The sequence below is a fragment of the Acipenser ruthenus genome, chromosome 2 (genome assembly GCF_902713425.1).
Source record: "Acipenser ruthenus chromosome 2, fAciRut3.2 maternal haplotype, whole genome shotgun sequence".
Lineage (NCBI taxonomy): Eukaryota > Metazoa > Chordata > Actinopteri > Acipenseriformes > Acipenseridae > Acipenser > Acipenser ruthenus.
This window is the reverse complement of record NC_081190.1, coordinates 91,554,457-91,570,673: the sequence shown is the minus strand read 5'-3', so window position 1 is coordinate 91,570,673 and position 16,217 is coordinate 91,554,457. Positions and strand designations below refer to the sequence as shown.

Sequence of the window (16,217 nt, the reverse complement as noted above, 5' to 3'; positions counted from 1 at the left end):
CTCTTGAAGGCCAAATGAAGGCTGCAGTTTAGTTAAGCATCATTGCAGATCATTTCCACTCAATAACGCTGAACTTGTACCCAGATGGTGATGGTTACTTTCAAGACAATAGCACCCATCCATCAAAATTGCATATGAATGGTTTAAGGAGCAAAGACTGAATTGTGACTGGACATCGTCCAGGGCCACAACAATCCCTACATCTCAGTCCAGTTTGCTTGAACTTGAAGGACAGTTTCCTCATCATGACTCTCTGCCTACCTCTGTGTGACTTAATGGATTTGCAAGGCAGTGCAAAGTCGGATCAAGGCTGTGATCAGGACAAACAGTGCTACGGGTCCAAAGTGGCCAGCAAGGCTGTGCAAGCTGCTTGAAGAACAGGTTCTGCAAAACCAGCTATTTGTCTCCTCGAATTATTGAAATATCTTGTCAAGCACATTCTGCATACTCCTTGCCTCTCTTGCCCATACACAAGTGTCTCACGAATATGATGTTTGCGAATAAACCTGCAGGAAACTGGAGTCTACTTTATCTGTATGGACAGCACTCATTATTTCGGTCAGCCTGGCAATGACATTACAGCCAGAGCAAGATAGAGCAACAGGGGTGGCATCTCCTTTTAAACGTTTCATACAAATTGCCAAGAACGAGAAAGGACTTCGGGCTCAACAGCCATGTTTAATTTGTTATCTCGGTTTTCAAAAAACAGCAAACCATGCAACGTATGGCTGAAGCCAGGTAAGCTCAATTCACCAAATTGTAAAAGCTGAAAATAGCATCACAAGGTTATGATTTTGTCATATGCATTTTGTCATAATGATTTTACGTTATTTATTTATTTATTTATTTTAATTTAGTGGTCGCCAATTATTTTTATTGTTTTCTCCCCAATTTAGTAATGTCCAATTATTTTTAGGCTCACCACCCCTGCGCTGACTATTTTGAAATTTACCTATTTCCAATGAGAAAACGGGCGAATTTGTGTCCTTTCGTTCACATAAAGTCAGAAAAAAACAACATATGAATCCAAATTAACATGTATTTATACTAAAGTAATACAAAAATGACTACAAAAGATTTAGAAGTGAGTAGTTTTTCGAGATTTACGATTATACTGTAAATCACTTTCACGAATCAGCCCCCAAATGTAGTCTCCCATCATGTTCTCGTTATACTGTCCTTGGTAGCGGCGTTCAAAGACCAGTATATCCTGGTGGAAGCGCTCGCCTTGCTCCTCTGAGTACGCTCCCATGTTCTCCTTGAATTTATCAAGATGAGCATCAAGGATATGGACTTTGAGGGACATCCTACAGCCCATTGTGTCGTAGTTCTTCACCAGAGTCTCAACCAGCTCCACATAGTTTTCGGCCTTGTGATTGCCCAGGAAGCCCCGAACCACTGCGACAAAGCTGTTCCAAGCCGCTTTCTCCTTACTAGTGAGCTTCTTGGGGAATTCATTGCACGCCAGGATCTTCTTTATCTGTGGTCCGACGAAGACATCGGCTTTGACCTTTGCCTCAGACAGCTTAGGGAAGAAGTCATGAAGGTACTTGAAGGCTGCCGACTCCTTATCTAGAGCTCTGACAAATTGTTTCATAAGGCCCAATTTGATGTGCAGTGGTGGCATCCGCTGTGGCCAGTCCCGCCTGTGGTAGTGCGCCTTAGTGTCCCTGCTGTCCCAAAGGCAAAGATAGGAGGGAAACTTGGTAAAACCGCCTTGGAGACCCATCAGGAATGCCACCATTTTGAAGTCTCCTATGACCTTGATGCCATCTCAGAAAAATGCAGATATGTATCCACTTAGGCAGCTGGAACTAAACTGAACTGGTGGGCTTAAGGCCCGTGTATTTATACTACTATTTATATTACTGGAAAGTTCTAGAAGTTACTCCAAGTTTACTCAGCACTGAATCTATCTGGAATGTTCTGGAAAATAGGTAAATTTCAAAATATCACTGTCCTGGTCACAAAAGCAAAGTTTGTGGGGAATAATAGCCATTTTCTATACTTTTGAGGCATAAGCAATTAGGAAATAACACTTACTACCCAGGAACCAAAAAAAAAAAAAAAAATTGTTACACAGTGTTATTTCAAGGCTTTTTAGTCGTTTGACTTCTAAACAAGAGTGGAAATGCTTAAGGCTACTAGCAGCCTAACTGTGATGCCAGCCATAACTAAACACAATCACAAGATCTATACTGTAACTGTAAATGCATTTATTTATGTATTACAGTGAACTGGAAACACAAAACAATATCTAAGATACTAAGGTTAACACAACATGTTCATCTTTTTTTAAGATTATAAATGTGTTACTGGTTTGATATTAATAGCCAGAGGAGACTGAATTTAGAAATTTCAATGCATTTTAACAATGACTGTCAATGTGTTAAATACTGTTTTTTTTTTTTTAATTGTATGTATCTGTTTTTTATTATACTGTATTACAACATACAGTATAACACCGTGGAGTATTTTATAGTGGATGAGACATTTTCTGGGATGTCTTCAGGCTACTGGGAATCAAAGACATTAAGGTATGATGCAGGATCTGATTAAAAAGCAACATTTTCACTGAACAGTAATGGGTTTTATATGCTAAAGAAAGGGTTCATAATGTAGACTATTAAACATGATGCCCAACACCGGAAGGGGCACAGTGTGCCAGAGACGCAGGTAGGGCCTTGTCTATCTCTAAAACATCATGCAAACTTATTTTTTTATTTTTATTTGTTTTTATCTTATTTGCGTAAGTTTGTCGTGTTTTATTTGTTGTTCATTGCTAGATGTAGGGTTGTCACCTCTGAGGTACAAAAAACGGGACATCCAAACAGAAGGGTTTTTAAACCCTCTTAGAAATCTTACATTCATCCAAAAGCTGACATTCAAAATATTATTACTATAGCTTTGGCAACCAATTGATATTCTGCGTAATATTATTGCTGTAGTAATCTACATGGATGTGAAAGCGTAAAGAGTTTAAAAAAAAAAAAAAAAAAAAAAGTGTGTTCTTTTGGTGTCCTGGGAAGGCCAATTTCAAAACCAGGACGATCCAGGAAAACAGGGACAGGTGGCAACCCTATCAAAATGGCGATGTTAAAACTTTGTAATATAGGAGAAAGCCAATGAACACCACAACAGCTTCACACGCAGAGATAAAGGAAATCTTTAACCAGCTAGATCTACGTTGCATCGTGGTTTGCGAGACGTGGTTCGGAAACTCTTAAGTAAATTCATTACCTCCCACGGCTATTACTAAAGAACCCTTACTATCCATTACTATTTAGATTTGTTTCAAGATAATCAACATACATTTCAAATACATCACAAGCAAGTAACAGGAAACAATGTGATTTTATAAAAAAAAAAGAAAAATAAAACCCTCATTTGCCTTCTCTGTTAAGGTGGTTGTAGGAGAAATGTAACTAGTTTCCCTACAATTGTATTGCATTGACCTCTTGAACGTCTTCTATAAAAAACTGTAGCTCATTCAGAATTCTAACCAGCATACCTTTATGCAACGAAAAAGGCAAAGAATCACTGCCAGCTTTTTATAGAAGTGTGCTTCAAAGATACTGTCATCAACTGATTAGCTGTGCAAGCCTTGTAACCCTGAAACATAGACTTTATATAAAAAAAAGAAAAAAGGAAAGGGTTCTTCTGAAAATAAAGCACGGTTGCATCCTTCCGTCAACATTGAATGAAGATTGATTCCACCAACTCTTAAATGGATGTTTTTTATTGTCAGTAATAACATGAATCTGGATATTTAGAAATCCACAAGCAATTGTGTCCCTCTGATTGATCTCCCCTGAAGGTGTCTGTCTCGAAGTCTAACTGTCATTTCAAAGGGGTTTTTTTCACACATTGAGTCAACGATACACTGATTCAAACATGGTTACCAGTACACCCTTCACGTGCTTAACTTTGTACAAAAGGACTACGTCGACTGAGATGATCAAATATCTCAGCTTCACACGTACTGCATATGTCAATGTTTCATGATTCTTATGGCTGTAGCTGCTGTGCCAACTGTGACCTTACCCTGTCCCTAAAGGGCATTTGGGTGTATGACAAGGTCAATATAGTTCTGTTGGGCTGTGCATATTCCACATCTCAGGATCTGCTGCAGATAGAGACCTATATTTGCAAGGTCATATTTTCATTTTTCTTTCTGATCAGAAAGCACGGTTTTATTTGGAAATACCAGGTACCCGGATCCCAAACTAACTATATTTTATATGATCTAGATTTTTTTAACTGTTTAATTATCTTATTATCTTTGTTCTATGTGATTCTGTATTGTTGCATCTGCTGAGATCGTTATCTGCTACGCTTACTAGCTATTACAGCAAAAAAAGTGAGATGGGGAAATATGTCAGTCTTGCACAGCGTAAATTGCAATGGTAATTTAATTCTCTACCTTGCTTCAGAAAAAGCAGTCTTGTGGTCTTTTAAGAAGCATAGCTATAATAGTGACTTTAAAATTATACTGTTAGAGAGTAGCTATGTCAATATGCAATAAAAAAAATACAATTTGGAATTCATGTCAAGTTAGCTTTTAACGCCACTGTTAATTCAGGTGGTGCTTGTATATCTGAATCTCTACAAAAGCTACTGTATAGGATGGTGAAAATTAGCCTATGTTTGTGGATACACTAGAACCAGACATTTTGCATGTCCCATTCTGGTTCAGTAGTGAATAAAAATATTCTATCCTTGAGAGAGGTTTCATGACGTGCAGGTCAAAACCCGTGCATGACTTGTTTCTGCACACATTGCCATGCTCAAGATTTAAAGAGGGTTTAAAGAAATTACTCATGTAAAACAAGGTCTGTATCTATCGCATATCCTGCTGCGGGGAGATATGAACATACCACCAGCACCATACACTCCTCCCGACTCTGGGTATGACAATGGAGGCAAGGATGGGGTCAAAGGCAGCTCAGACTGATATTTGCAATACTAACATTGTAGGCGTCCAAGCATAAAATGTCAAACATATCTGGCAGTTGTGTTGTCACCTGTAAACAGTTGTTTGCTTGTCTGTGGTTACTGTTCCATTTACCAAGATGAGATGGATTGACAATGATATGGGCCGAACCGATTAGTCTACAATGTTAGTGTTAAGCAGATGGACACAGATAGCCCTTCTTCTTTTGCTAGTTCCTGTGCAGCAGTGTCCAGTTTAAAGTCTTTTCTTCCTGCTCTGCACTTCTCCTACAAAACTAACTCTGCACCAGTTCAAACAAGATAATAGTATTATGCACCAACTGTGTATTTGTATTAAAAGGAAGTCTAATAACACAATGCTTTGTTGTGTCAGTAAAATAACACCAGCCAATACAGTGAAGGTGAAATGAAATAAGAATAACAATTTGGTATTGTGATCTGCTTGCAAAGTGTATATTAAAAAAAGAAAAAGGAAGGTGGTGTTTCTTTTAAAGGAATGTGTCAGTAAAAAGTCTGTCCGAAAGGCTATGCAAAAAGATGTTAAAGCAGTTCCATTAACGAAGAGAATACATCTCGCCAGCACCCACAACGCAGCAGCGGGGAGCTCTGAAAAGAGACTGTTGGTTTTTTCCATTGCCTATTGTTGTGGTCCGGATGTCAATTGTATAAATAGTCCTCTTTCCTCTCTAGGACTTGAAAGATAACATAAGAAAGAACTCTGGTTGGTGAATTACAAAGGTCCCATAGTCCAGCAGGTGTGTCGCCCCCTAGTGGTGGCAGTAGTAGGCAAGTGTGAGCAGCACGGGGCTCCATTGGACCGGTTTCAGAATGGATGGCACCCCATTGGAAATGCCTGGGGACATGTCCGTCGATTTGCTCCATAGCTTCCCCTCCTGGGCGCTCTAGAAACAGACATTGTTATTTAATCTATTGAACAGACAGTGGGGTATATTCAGTTGATCTGAACGTTAGCAGATCTAATACCAACTTATTAACAGCAGGGGAATTTGTTAAATAGACAATATAACAGTGAGTGTGCGAGTAATCTGGTAGAGTATTTATCTTTGAAAGTAAGGAAAATACCAGGTTTGGTCCTATATATATATATATATATATATATATATATATAATATATATATATATATATATATGGGGAATAATAAATATCTATTCCTTCATTAAACTTGGTAAAACTCACAGGCCTGACATGTCACAAAAAATACTAAAACATACAGTGTTCACCAACAAATCAAATATCAATATTCCTGAACAAGACACTGTCTTCACTACACATGCAGTCCTTGTACCTGTTAACATGGATAGCAGGGACATTTGAACATTGACAAGGGAAAGCAAGATTTATAAATGAACAGGATGCACCACTTGGACTTTATTTTGTCTTAGTAGGTGCAAGTGATTCTGGTGTATAAACACCAGTAGCATCCACATTACAGTATATGCATTTTCTTTGGTTACTCTACAGAACTTGTGTTTGTTTTCTAACTGACTTTCAGTTTCTGTTTTGGAACTCGTACCTGGGTGGGAAGCATCTGTCTGAAGAGGGGGTCCTCGGTTTCCTTGGGAACCAGCAGGGTTGAGGCAGCCTCCTGGGGGTTGCTGGTAGGGATGGAGTGGGCCGATTGGTTGGGTGTTGCGTTCAGGTCTGTTCCATTGCCGAAAGCTAGAATCGCATTTTCTGTTTATGGAAAGAGAGAAGATATAATAATAATAATAATAATAATAATAATAATAACACTATGTAACACCATTTTTGTTCCTGGGTAGTAAGTGTTATTTCCTAATTGCTTATGCCTCAAAAGTATAGAAAATGACTATTATTCCCCACAAACTTTGCTTTTGTGGCCAGGACAGTGATATTTTGAAATGTACCTATTTCCAATGAGAAAACGGGCGAATTTGTGTCCTTTCGTTCACATAAAGTCAGAAAAAAACAACATATGAATCCAAATTAACATGTATTTATACTAAAGTAATACAAAAATGACTACAAAAGATTTAGAAGTGAGTAGTTTTTCGAGATTTACGATTATACTGTAAATCACTTTCACGAATCAGCCCCCAAATGTAGTCTCCCATCATGTTCTCGTTATACTGTCCTTGGTAGCGGCGTTCAAAGACCAGTATATCCTGGTGGAAGCGCTCGCCTTGCTCCTCCGAGTATGCTCCCATGTTCTCCTTGAATTTATCAAGATGAGCATCAAGGACATGGACTTTGAGGGACATCCTACAGCCCATTGTGCCGTAGTTCTTCACCAGAGTCTCAACCAGCTCCACATAGTTTTCGGCCTTGTGATTGCCCAGGAAGCCCCGAACCACTGCGACAAAGCTGTTCCAAGCCGCTTTCTCCTTACTAGTGAGCTTCTTGGGGAATTCATTGCACTCCAGGATCTTCTTTATCTGTGGTCCGACGAAGACACCGGCTTTGACATTTGCCTCAGACAGCTTAGGGAAGAAGTCTTGAAGGTACTTGAAGGCTGCCGACTCCTTATCTAGAGCTCTGACAAATTGTTTCATAAGGCCCAATTTGATGTGCAGTGGTGGCATCAGCACCTTCAGGGGGTCCACCAGTGGCTCCCACTTGACGTTGTTCCTCCCCACAGAGAACTCGGTCCGCTGTGGCCAGTCCCGCCTGTTGTAGTGCGCCTTGGTGTCCCTGCTGTCCCAAAGGCAAAGATAGCAGGGAAACTTGGTAAAACCGCCTTGGAGACCCATCAGGAATGCCACCATTTTGAAGTCTCCTATGACCTCCCAGCCGTACTCATCACACTTCAAGGCGTCCAGCAGCCTCTTGATGCCATCTCAGAAAAATGCAGATATGTATCCACTTAGGCAGCTGGAACTAAACTGAACTGGTGGGCTTAAGGCCCCTGTATTTATACTACTATTTATATTACTAGAAAGTTCTAGAAGTTACTCCAAGTTTACTCAACACTGAATCTATCTGGAATGTTCTGGAAAATAGGTAAATTTCTAAATTTCTAAATATCACTGTCCTGGTCACAAAAGCAAAGTTTGTGGGGAATAATAGCCATTTTCTATACTTTTGAGGCATAAGCAATTAGGAAATAACACTTACTACCCAGGAACCAAAAAAAAATAAAAATTGTTACACGGTGTAATAAAACAGCTGATCTTTTAGACTGATCTGACAATTAAACGAACAAACAAAAACATCATGTTAAAGTCAGAAATCCTAGATTTACACAGGGATTTAAGTAGAGGGATATTGGTGTTTCTATTAACAAAACAAAGCATTCTCTGTGGTTAGTATAATGTAAAGGTAGTTTCCTAAATATACTGTCTAAAACAGACACAGTATAATCTACTGTGGCAAAGTGCCCCGCCCCTGTGTGCATTTGTGTGTTCTGTGTTGTATATATGCGTGCGTATGTTAATGTTGGTGTATAGATGGGTACACGGGATATAAACGGGTCTGTGTTTCACGTATATTTAAAAAGTGTAGATTTGTATTTAGGCACGAGGAGAGCACAAATCACTTCACGTGCTGGTTAAATGTAATATGTGAGCACGGGGTTGCACAGAATTAATTCACGTGCTGGGATTCAAGTGAATAATTAATTAGTAATTGAATCCCAGCACAACAGTATATATAGAGACACGTAGCATGCAGTCGGTGTTAGGTGTTCGGTGAGTGGAGAACGAGTGTGGAGAAGGAGAAATTAAATAATAAGAAAGAACGTAAATATAAAAGTGAATAACTGTCTCACTCACCGTGTTTCGTTTGTCTGTCTGTGCACTGTCTGTTTACTGTGTAGTCCGTTTTGTTTGTCTTTTTATTTTGGCGTGTAGTGCCGTGTCCCGTGTTTTTGTGTTTAAAACCTTTTATTTTCTGTTTATTAAATGCTGAGCGCGATCACGCGCCCAGCTTATACCAAACCACATCTCTCTGTCGTTTGTGCTCCCTGCTTCTGGTCTGACGCCACCCACTCCGGCCGTCTTTGTGACATCTACACAGATGGTTAACTAATGAAATGGCTGGTTAAAGAGTATGTGGATAGTCTGCGTACAGTGGTTTGTTTGTGGAAGTGCTCGATAGGCCTCTTGAGGTTTTTGGTTTCTGTACAGAGCATTTAAAAATGTCATAAACAAAACCATTAGTGTTTGTAAAATTACAATTACCCTAAAAGGGACTGCTACTTGATACATTAAATAATAACAGAAACATATTTCTTTTAAAGCACATGTGCCTAAGGACTGCTCTTAATAATAAAAAAGACCATAAATAAATAAATCAAAGTAATGAGTGCCCAATGGTTTATCAGACAATCTGCTTAACAGTTTCGAATTGAATCTCATGGTGAAACCTACAATAGAAGCTATGCGGAATCTAAAAATCCTGGTAATTTAAAAGCATCAGTTGTTGTTCAAGAACAAGTTGTTTTGCATAATGACTGTCTTACCGAGATGCAAAGGCAGTTAAGTGTCCTTAACAGGAGATCATGCAATAGAAGGGATTGTTGTAGGCTTTGTAGACTCCAGGATCCATCACGGGGCAAATGATGATGCACTAAATTGGCTATCATCATGTGAACAGAAGGACCCCACGCTGGTTAACCATTTTTAAACAATTACTGTACATCTCCCTCTTGCCTCTGGAATAATCTTTGGAAAAAGCCTATGTGATATAGCCTGAGGAGTGTGAGTAACACAGCCCTGATCACATTCAGAGATTCCTGTTCTATTGGTGCTCACTAGAGTAAGGGAAGTCAGTGAGTTGTGCTACGGTTAGATCAGTGTCACCAAAAGAGCCCCTAGGAGATTGAAATCACCCCTGTCACATAATGCTGATTCTAAAGGAAAAGAAAACTACGCTTTAGGAAATTTCAGCAATAACTCAAACTTGTGTTTGCTTTCTTGTATATTGTAGAATTTGAGTGTTCATGCTGGGTGAATATAAATATTAAAAGACTGCATTAGAGTTTTAAAAGATCTATCTTAACCACATGTAGGAAAAAGGTGTCCTGAATACTAAATCTAATTTGTAATTGAAAACAAACTCTTGAATAGCCCTGTTGCTGTCTTTTAGTAGTTGAGGCAGCAGCTGTACAGTCTTACTGTACATTACTTGCTATTTGCATAATGCCTGGGTTTTTACCCTGTGGGACATGCAAGGCCAGCCTGCTTGTGGAGGACAAGCACAGCAGATGTTCATCCTGCCTGAGGCCAGAGCACGCAAAGGATGCACTGGTGAACTGCAGTTTCTGCTAGTCTTATGCGCATTTCTCCAAGCGTACGTACACTTGAGAAACATCTCTCCCGCAGCTCTACAGAATGCTCTGCATCCCTCACCCCTGCACAGCACTCTTCCTCATCACCCTTTGTTAGAGAATAGGCTGCATCCTCACCCCATGGGAGAGCAGATGACGGGAAAGCCCACGCAGGAAATCATCTTTACTTTCTTCCTCATCTTCTTCTACCTCTCCTTCTCCTCCCTGAGGAAGAAGAGTCGTCACCGGTACAAGCGATCGGTGGACTCAGAGCAAATGGAGTAGCTATGGGCAGCAGTTTCACACCAAGGAACGGTCCTCACAGAGTTGCTGCGTGAACGTTTGGCGCTGCCTGTCCCGCCTGTCCCTTTGGGGTCCCAGGGGGCTACGAGTGCAGATTGGCAGCAGGATGACACGCTCTCCATTGCCGCCTCTGAGGAGGTGGGCGAACAGGACCTGTCTGAGGACATAAAGTCAGACGGCATATCCCCTTTGGTTAAGCTTTCCCTGCCAGCAGAGCTTCTTACATTAATAAAGAGGGCTACTGCAGTCTTGCAGGTGCCCTGGTCTACAGAAGGTGAGGCAAGTCAGTCAATCTTCCATGACCCTGCCATCTCTCCTGTGTCGCCCCCCCCCCCCCCCCCCCCCCTCCCCCCCAGTGCACCCGGATTTTCTCTTTGAGATCCATAGGGTCACTCAGCTACAGCTCATGCTGTTTCCCAGTCTATGGACACTCTATATAGGGTGCACGATACGGAGAAGCTGGGCCTGGCCCAGTTTCCGCCAGTGGAGGCTTCTATTGCTGCGTTAGTACAGGCGCCTAATTTAGAACTTCTGTCCAAGGATGCTATCTGGCCCAACATGTCGGGCTGGAGGTGATCCTGAAGCATGCCTATTCGGGGCAACTTTAACAGCATTCTGGTAGCCTACCAGTCAAGTTTTCTGAGGTCCCTCTCTGACAACTACAGGCATAAACACAACAACTGGATGAGTTGTAGCTGATCCATAAGAACCTGCTCCTCCTGTCTAAACTCAACGGGCAGGCAGTGGGTAAAAACCTGGCTGTGCTGGTGACTTTGGCTTTCCAGGGCCCCTTCTTAAGGAGCCATCTGGAGTATTGGTGTCAGTGCACCACGGACATCTGGGTGCTTACTACCATTCAGACCTGCCACTGCAGTTCAAGCACGGTCCCCCTCCCTTTTGGAGAGTGACACCAACATCAGTCACGGACCCGCAGTGCTGTCTAGGAGGTAGCAGCTCTGTTGCAGAAGTAGGCTATTCGTATGATACACCCCCTCCAGTTGGAGGAAGGGTTCTACTCCAGGTACTTTGTGGTGCTCAAGCGGGATGGTGGCATCGTACCGATCGTCGACCTCAGACAGGTCAACATGTATCTGAGCCGAAGGAGGTTCAAAATCTTGACGATCATGCGAAGAGCCAGCTCACACTTTCTCAGAGCCTCCTATCTAGGAGTGTGCTTGTACTCCAGGTCCATGCTGTCCACTCTGTCGGCAGAGTGCAGAGAATAGCTGCCTATTTAGAGCTTTTTCAGCTCAACAGAGTGGTGGTCAAGCTAGTGACATTCCAGAAACGTCTGGGCTTGATGGCAGCAGCTTCTCAGACCCTACCTTTAGGTCTCCTGCACATGCGCCCTCTGCAAGCATGGTTCAACAGCAGGATTTTTCAGCCCTTGTTGAACAGCAACCACCTATTGACAGTGTCTCGTCACTGTCTAAAGGCACTCTTTTGGCGGAAACAGCCATCCCATCTACGCCTCAGCATAGCGCTGGGCAGTGTCACCAAAAGGGAGGTTGTCGTCACAGACGCTTCCAGCCTGGGCTGTGGAATGGCTGTGGGGCACAGGGGGTGTGGAATCCCCTTGGCAGGGTCTCCAGATCAATATTTTGAAGCAGATTTTTTTGCAGGAGGTTCGAGGAAGACATGTGCTTGTCCATACCGACAGCACAACTGTGGTGGTCTATATAAACCACCAGGGTGACCTCAGGTCTCCCAGCCTTCATTGCGTGGCCCACAAACTTTTGCTCTGGGCGTATGAGAACCTCCTCTCGCTGTGGGCAATACACCTCCCAAGGGGAGTTCCCAGCGCCTCAGAGTGGAGGCTTCACCCCGAGGTGGTGAGTCTCATTTGGGATAGATTCAGGAGAGCAAACATATATCTCTTTGCTTCCCAGGAATCGACCCACTGTCTTGATCTGTCCAATAGGGTTATTGACACCCTGCAAAATGCCAGAGCAGCGTCCACATGTTCCCAGTACGGGTACAAGTGGGGCATCTTTCAGACATGGTGCCTGCCTCGGGGGTTCGACCCTATGACTTGTCCAGTGGCAGTTATACTGCAGTTTTTATAGGAACTGTTTGACGAGGGGAAATCCCCCTCTATAGCCCTTTAAGGACCGGGATGGTGTTAACATGATTTTACTTAAGTGGTCTTCTCGGACCGCGATCGTGTAAACACAATACAATCAGCACTTAGTTTTGATGACTCACAGGGCCACCGTACTTTGCAGTACAGACTTGAAACACATATCATTGCACAGGGGAGGGACTGATGTTCACTTCTTGATAGTATTTTTTTTGTGTGACGTCACTGAGAGGGGCATTTTGTCTAAAGGGCAGAGAAAGTTTTGGCAGCGCGAAGAGCATCACAGCCTACTTCAGAGAAACTTGTAAGAAAGACATGGAAAAGTGCTGTAAATCTGATGTATTTGACATAGTTATATTAGATGATTCATTCTGCCTCATGTGTTTTTAAAACCTTTATAAATATCAAGAAACAAGTGGATATAAGCACATACTATTTCATGAACTAAATGTATCAGGTACGTTTTTTGTCCGTATTGATAACAATGGAATGAATAACTAATATTTTATTTATAAATATTTATTTTGAGAAAATAATCGAGAGTAGTGTCCATTATTGCTTATATAAAGACCCTGAGAATAAACGTGTATTATGTCATTGCAATCACTCAGATGAAACAATGTCTTGTAATTTGCCCAAACATCACTATTTTTCAACAAAACTTTCAGGAAGTACTGTAAGGTCTTTTGGGTCATAGAATAACATGTTTTTATACATGTATGTCTAAGCAGAATACAGAATAAAAAATACTTTACATGAAAAAAAGCTAAATGTTTGTATGGTTTCTGAAGTACTTTATATTGTTTCTGAGAGTGTTCTGAAAAAAGGACGCCATTTCCAAGATGCTACTGTAAAAAAATGATTTTTAGTGACTTCTTATAACAAGAGAGTCAAATACAGCCAAAAAACACCTGGTCCTGGGGGAGCATCCCACTGAAAAATGCTTGGTCATGAAAGGGTTAAAGGTCTATCTGGCAGCTATTTCAGCTTGTCATGTCAAAATTGACTCAGTCTCCCCAGGAGCTCACTTCCTGGCGGGGCAATTTTTGAAAGGAGTTCGTCAGCTTCAGCCGCCTATGAAGGATATTGTTCCTCGCTGGAGGCTAAACGTGATGCTTAATGCACTCTTGAAGCCTCTATTTGAGCCCTTGCATTCAGCTGAGCTGAAATTTGTATCACTTAAAGTGGCTTTCTTGCTCGCAATCACCTCCACAAAGCGGGTGAGTGAGATGCAGGCATTCTCAATTGCGAAAGCCTGCTTCATGTTTGCAGAAGCCAAGACAAAGGTTACACTCTGTACCAATCCTGTTTTTTTGCTGAAAACTATCTTGGCATTTCATGTCAACCAATCTGTGTAATTGGAGGCTTTCCATCCCCCTCCTTTTCAATCTGATAGAGAACGACAGCGCCATACACTCTGTCCATTGCGGGCTCTAGCGTATTATGATGACAGGACAAAAAGTTGGAGGCAGTCCAAACAATTTTTTGTCCATTAAGTCCCATGGTCAAGCCCTGTCTAAACAGAGGCTGTCCAAATGGATAGCAGACACAGTCAGGACTGCCTGTGAGCTGGCCAACTTGCCCCCTCCAGAAAAGCTCACCACCCATTCCTCCAGGGGCATGAGAACTTCGTTGGCTTTATTCTAGGGTGCATCTGTCAAGGACATATGCAATGCAGTGGTGTGGGCTACTCCCCATACCTTTACTAGGTTCAACATACTGAATGTCGTGGATCCTCAAAACCCTAGCTTTGGAACTGTTAAGTACGGCTTCCGAATCAACACTTACAACACAGGCATAGAGGTGAGTTTCTCCCTCAATTTTTTAGCCCTAGCTACTTGTTACTGGAGTTCCGAATGGTAACACACAAGGCAGACAAGGTTTAGCCTTGCAGCATTCCGGTCATGCAGCAATCTTGCCCTTGCGACGGCTTGGGTGTAGTGACCCATTCGGTAATGGTTACGTTTCGTACTTGAAAGGGAACGTTAGGTTATTATCATAACCCTGGTTCCCTGAAATAGAAATGTAACCATTAACCTTCAAGGTCGCTGCATCCATGATTGCAGCAGTCTTGAAGGAAAAATGACGCTGAGATCTGTGCGTGTAGTCTTTTATACCCTCGAGGGCGGGCAAGACTGCATCACAGATACTCGGCTGAGCAGCTTTGTTATATCTTAGTCAGGTTTCAGGTCTTAAAGAGGTTAATACCCATTTGATAATGGTTACATTTCTATTTCAGGGAACCAGGGTTATGATAATAACCTAAGGTTTTCTTATATATTAGCATGCGAACAAATCAAAAGTCTGCTGCCAGCATGCTTACTTTTTAATATATATTTACACAGATATATACAAAATAAAAAAAATGTTTCTCTATGCCTAATCTCAACATGTGCAGCACGAAACACAGTTTTATCCTATATATATATATATCAATTGTGTAAAAGTGACCTACAGCACAGGAAGAAGCAGAAATCCTTGCTGCATTTTATTTAAAACATTTGTATAAAAAAAAAAAACTATAATTAAACAAAAGGATATTCAATACATGGAAAGGTGGGCAGTGTGGCTAACTGCTAAAGTGAGGTAAGAAATAAATGTATTTTAAATCCTGGGCTATCACTCCCTTGGATGGTATGTGGTTTAGCTTTGTTTGCACTTACTGAGGCAGTCGTTGTCTGTGAAAGAGCTGAGGAAGCTGGAACACTGCCCCTGCTGGTTGCCGCTGGCACTGCAGGAACACCAGGGTGCCACGTTTGAGGTGGAATTGTCAATGTAGTTTGGAGTTATCAGGCTGCCTAAAATCAGAAGAAACACAGATTTATAAAACAACAGAAAAGTGAATTTGTTGAAGGGTAAAATAGATTAAATTCTGAGTAGTTCTGAGTTGTAGTCTGAAACGTTCTGACAATTGATTTGCAATCAATTATTCTACCTTTTTAAGTACCTGAAATATCCTTTTCTCTTTTTTCTTTTTTCTTTATATATATATATATATATATATATATATATATATGTGCAACAGAATCTACCTGTATCTATCTCAGCCTGTGGATTTTCAGCTCACTTGTTTTGATTTCTTCCTGATTCCACATACACATGCTGATCATCTGTTTCAGTCAGACCAGCATTGTTGAAAAGTTGAAAGGTCACCACATCACGTGATTGATTTGGAATGAAGAATTATTCAAAAGGATTGGCAGATAGGATTCTACAGGCTGAAATAATGCCATGTGGATTCGGATACAGCGGTGTATAATAGTTGCTTGTTAGTTGCATGTGTGCCCAACCTAGTTACCCTGGAATATGCAATATTACAGAAGTTATTGGTTAAGAACTGTAACCTGCGATTTGAATAAAATGAGAACATGCTTGCAACCTGTGTGTCACCGTAGCCGGGATCAAGAATCAAGAAGGGGACTGTACAACAGACGCTAAACCAATCAGCTGAATGGAGAAGATGTAGGCTCCTCTGTCGCGCCTTTCCTGGTATTCTTCAAACACTATGAATGCACCCCGTGCACATACAGTCAAATGCAACCGAGATCCCAGAAAGTGCTTCACTTTCACTGGTAAAACTATAAGAAGACAAACGTTTCGGCTTGTGCCGCCTTCAGTGTACTAATGAGTAC

General features: G+C 41.4%; 1 protein-coding gene across 1 annotated transcript in view; it reads right to left on the bottom strand.

Annotated features, from left to right (window-relative positions):
* Positions 1-3,016: 3,016 nt before the first annotated feature.
* Positions 3,017-16,217, bottom strand: part of LOC117408853 (GDNF family receptor alpha-4-like) — a 99,385-nt gene continuing 86,184 nt past the window's right edge. Inside the window, exons 6-8 of the mRNA XM_034014212.3 lie at positions 15,249-15,383; positions 6,489-6,649; positions 3,017-5,855 (exon numbers count right to left, since the gene is read on the bottom strand). Of these exons, the coding sequence (XP_033870103.2) occupies positions 5,721-5,855; positions 6,489-6,649; positions 15,249-15,383 (431 nt within the window). The 3' untranslated portion in view covers positions 3,017-5,720. The remainder of the gene's footprint in view (positions 5,856-6,488; positions 6,650-15,248; positions 15,384-16,217) is intronic.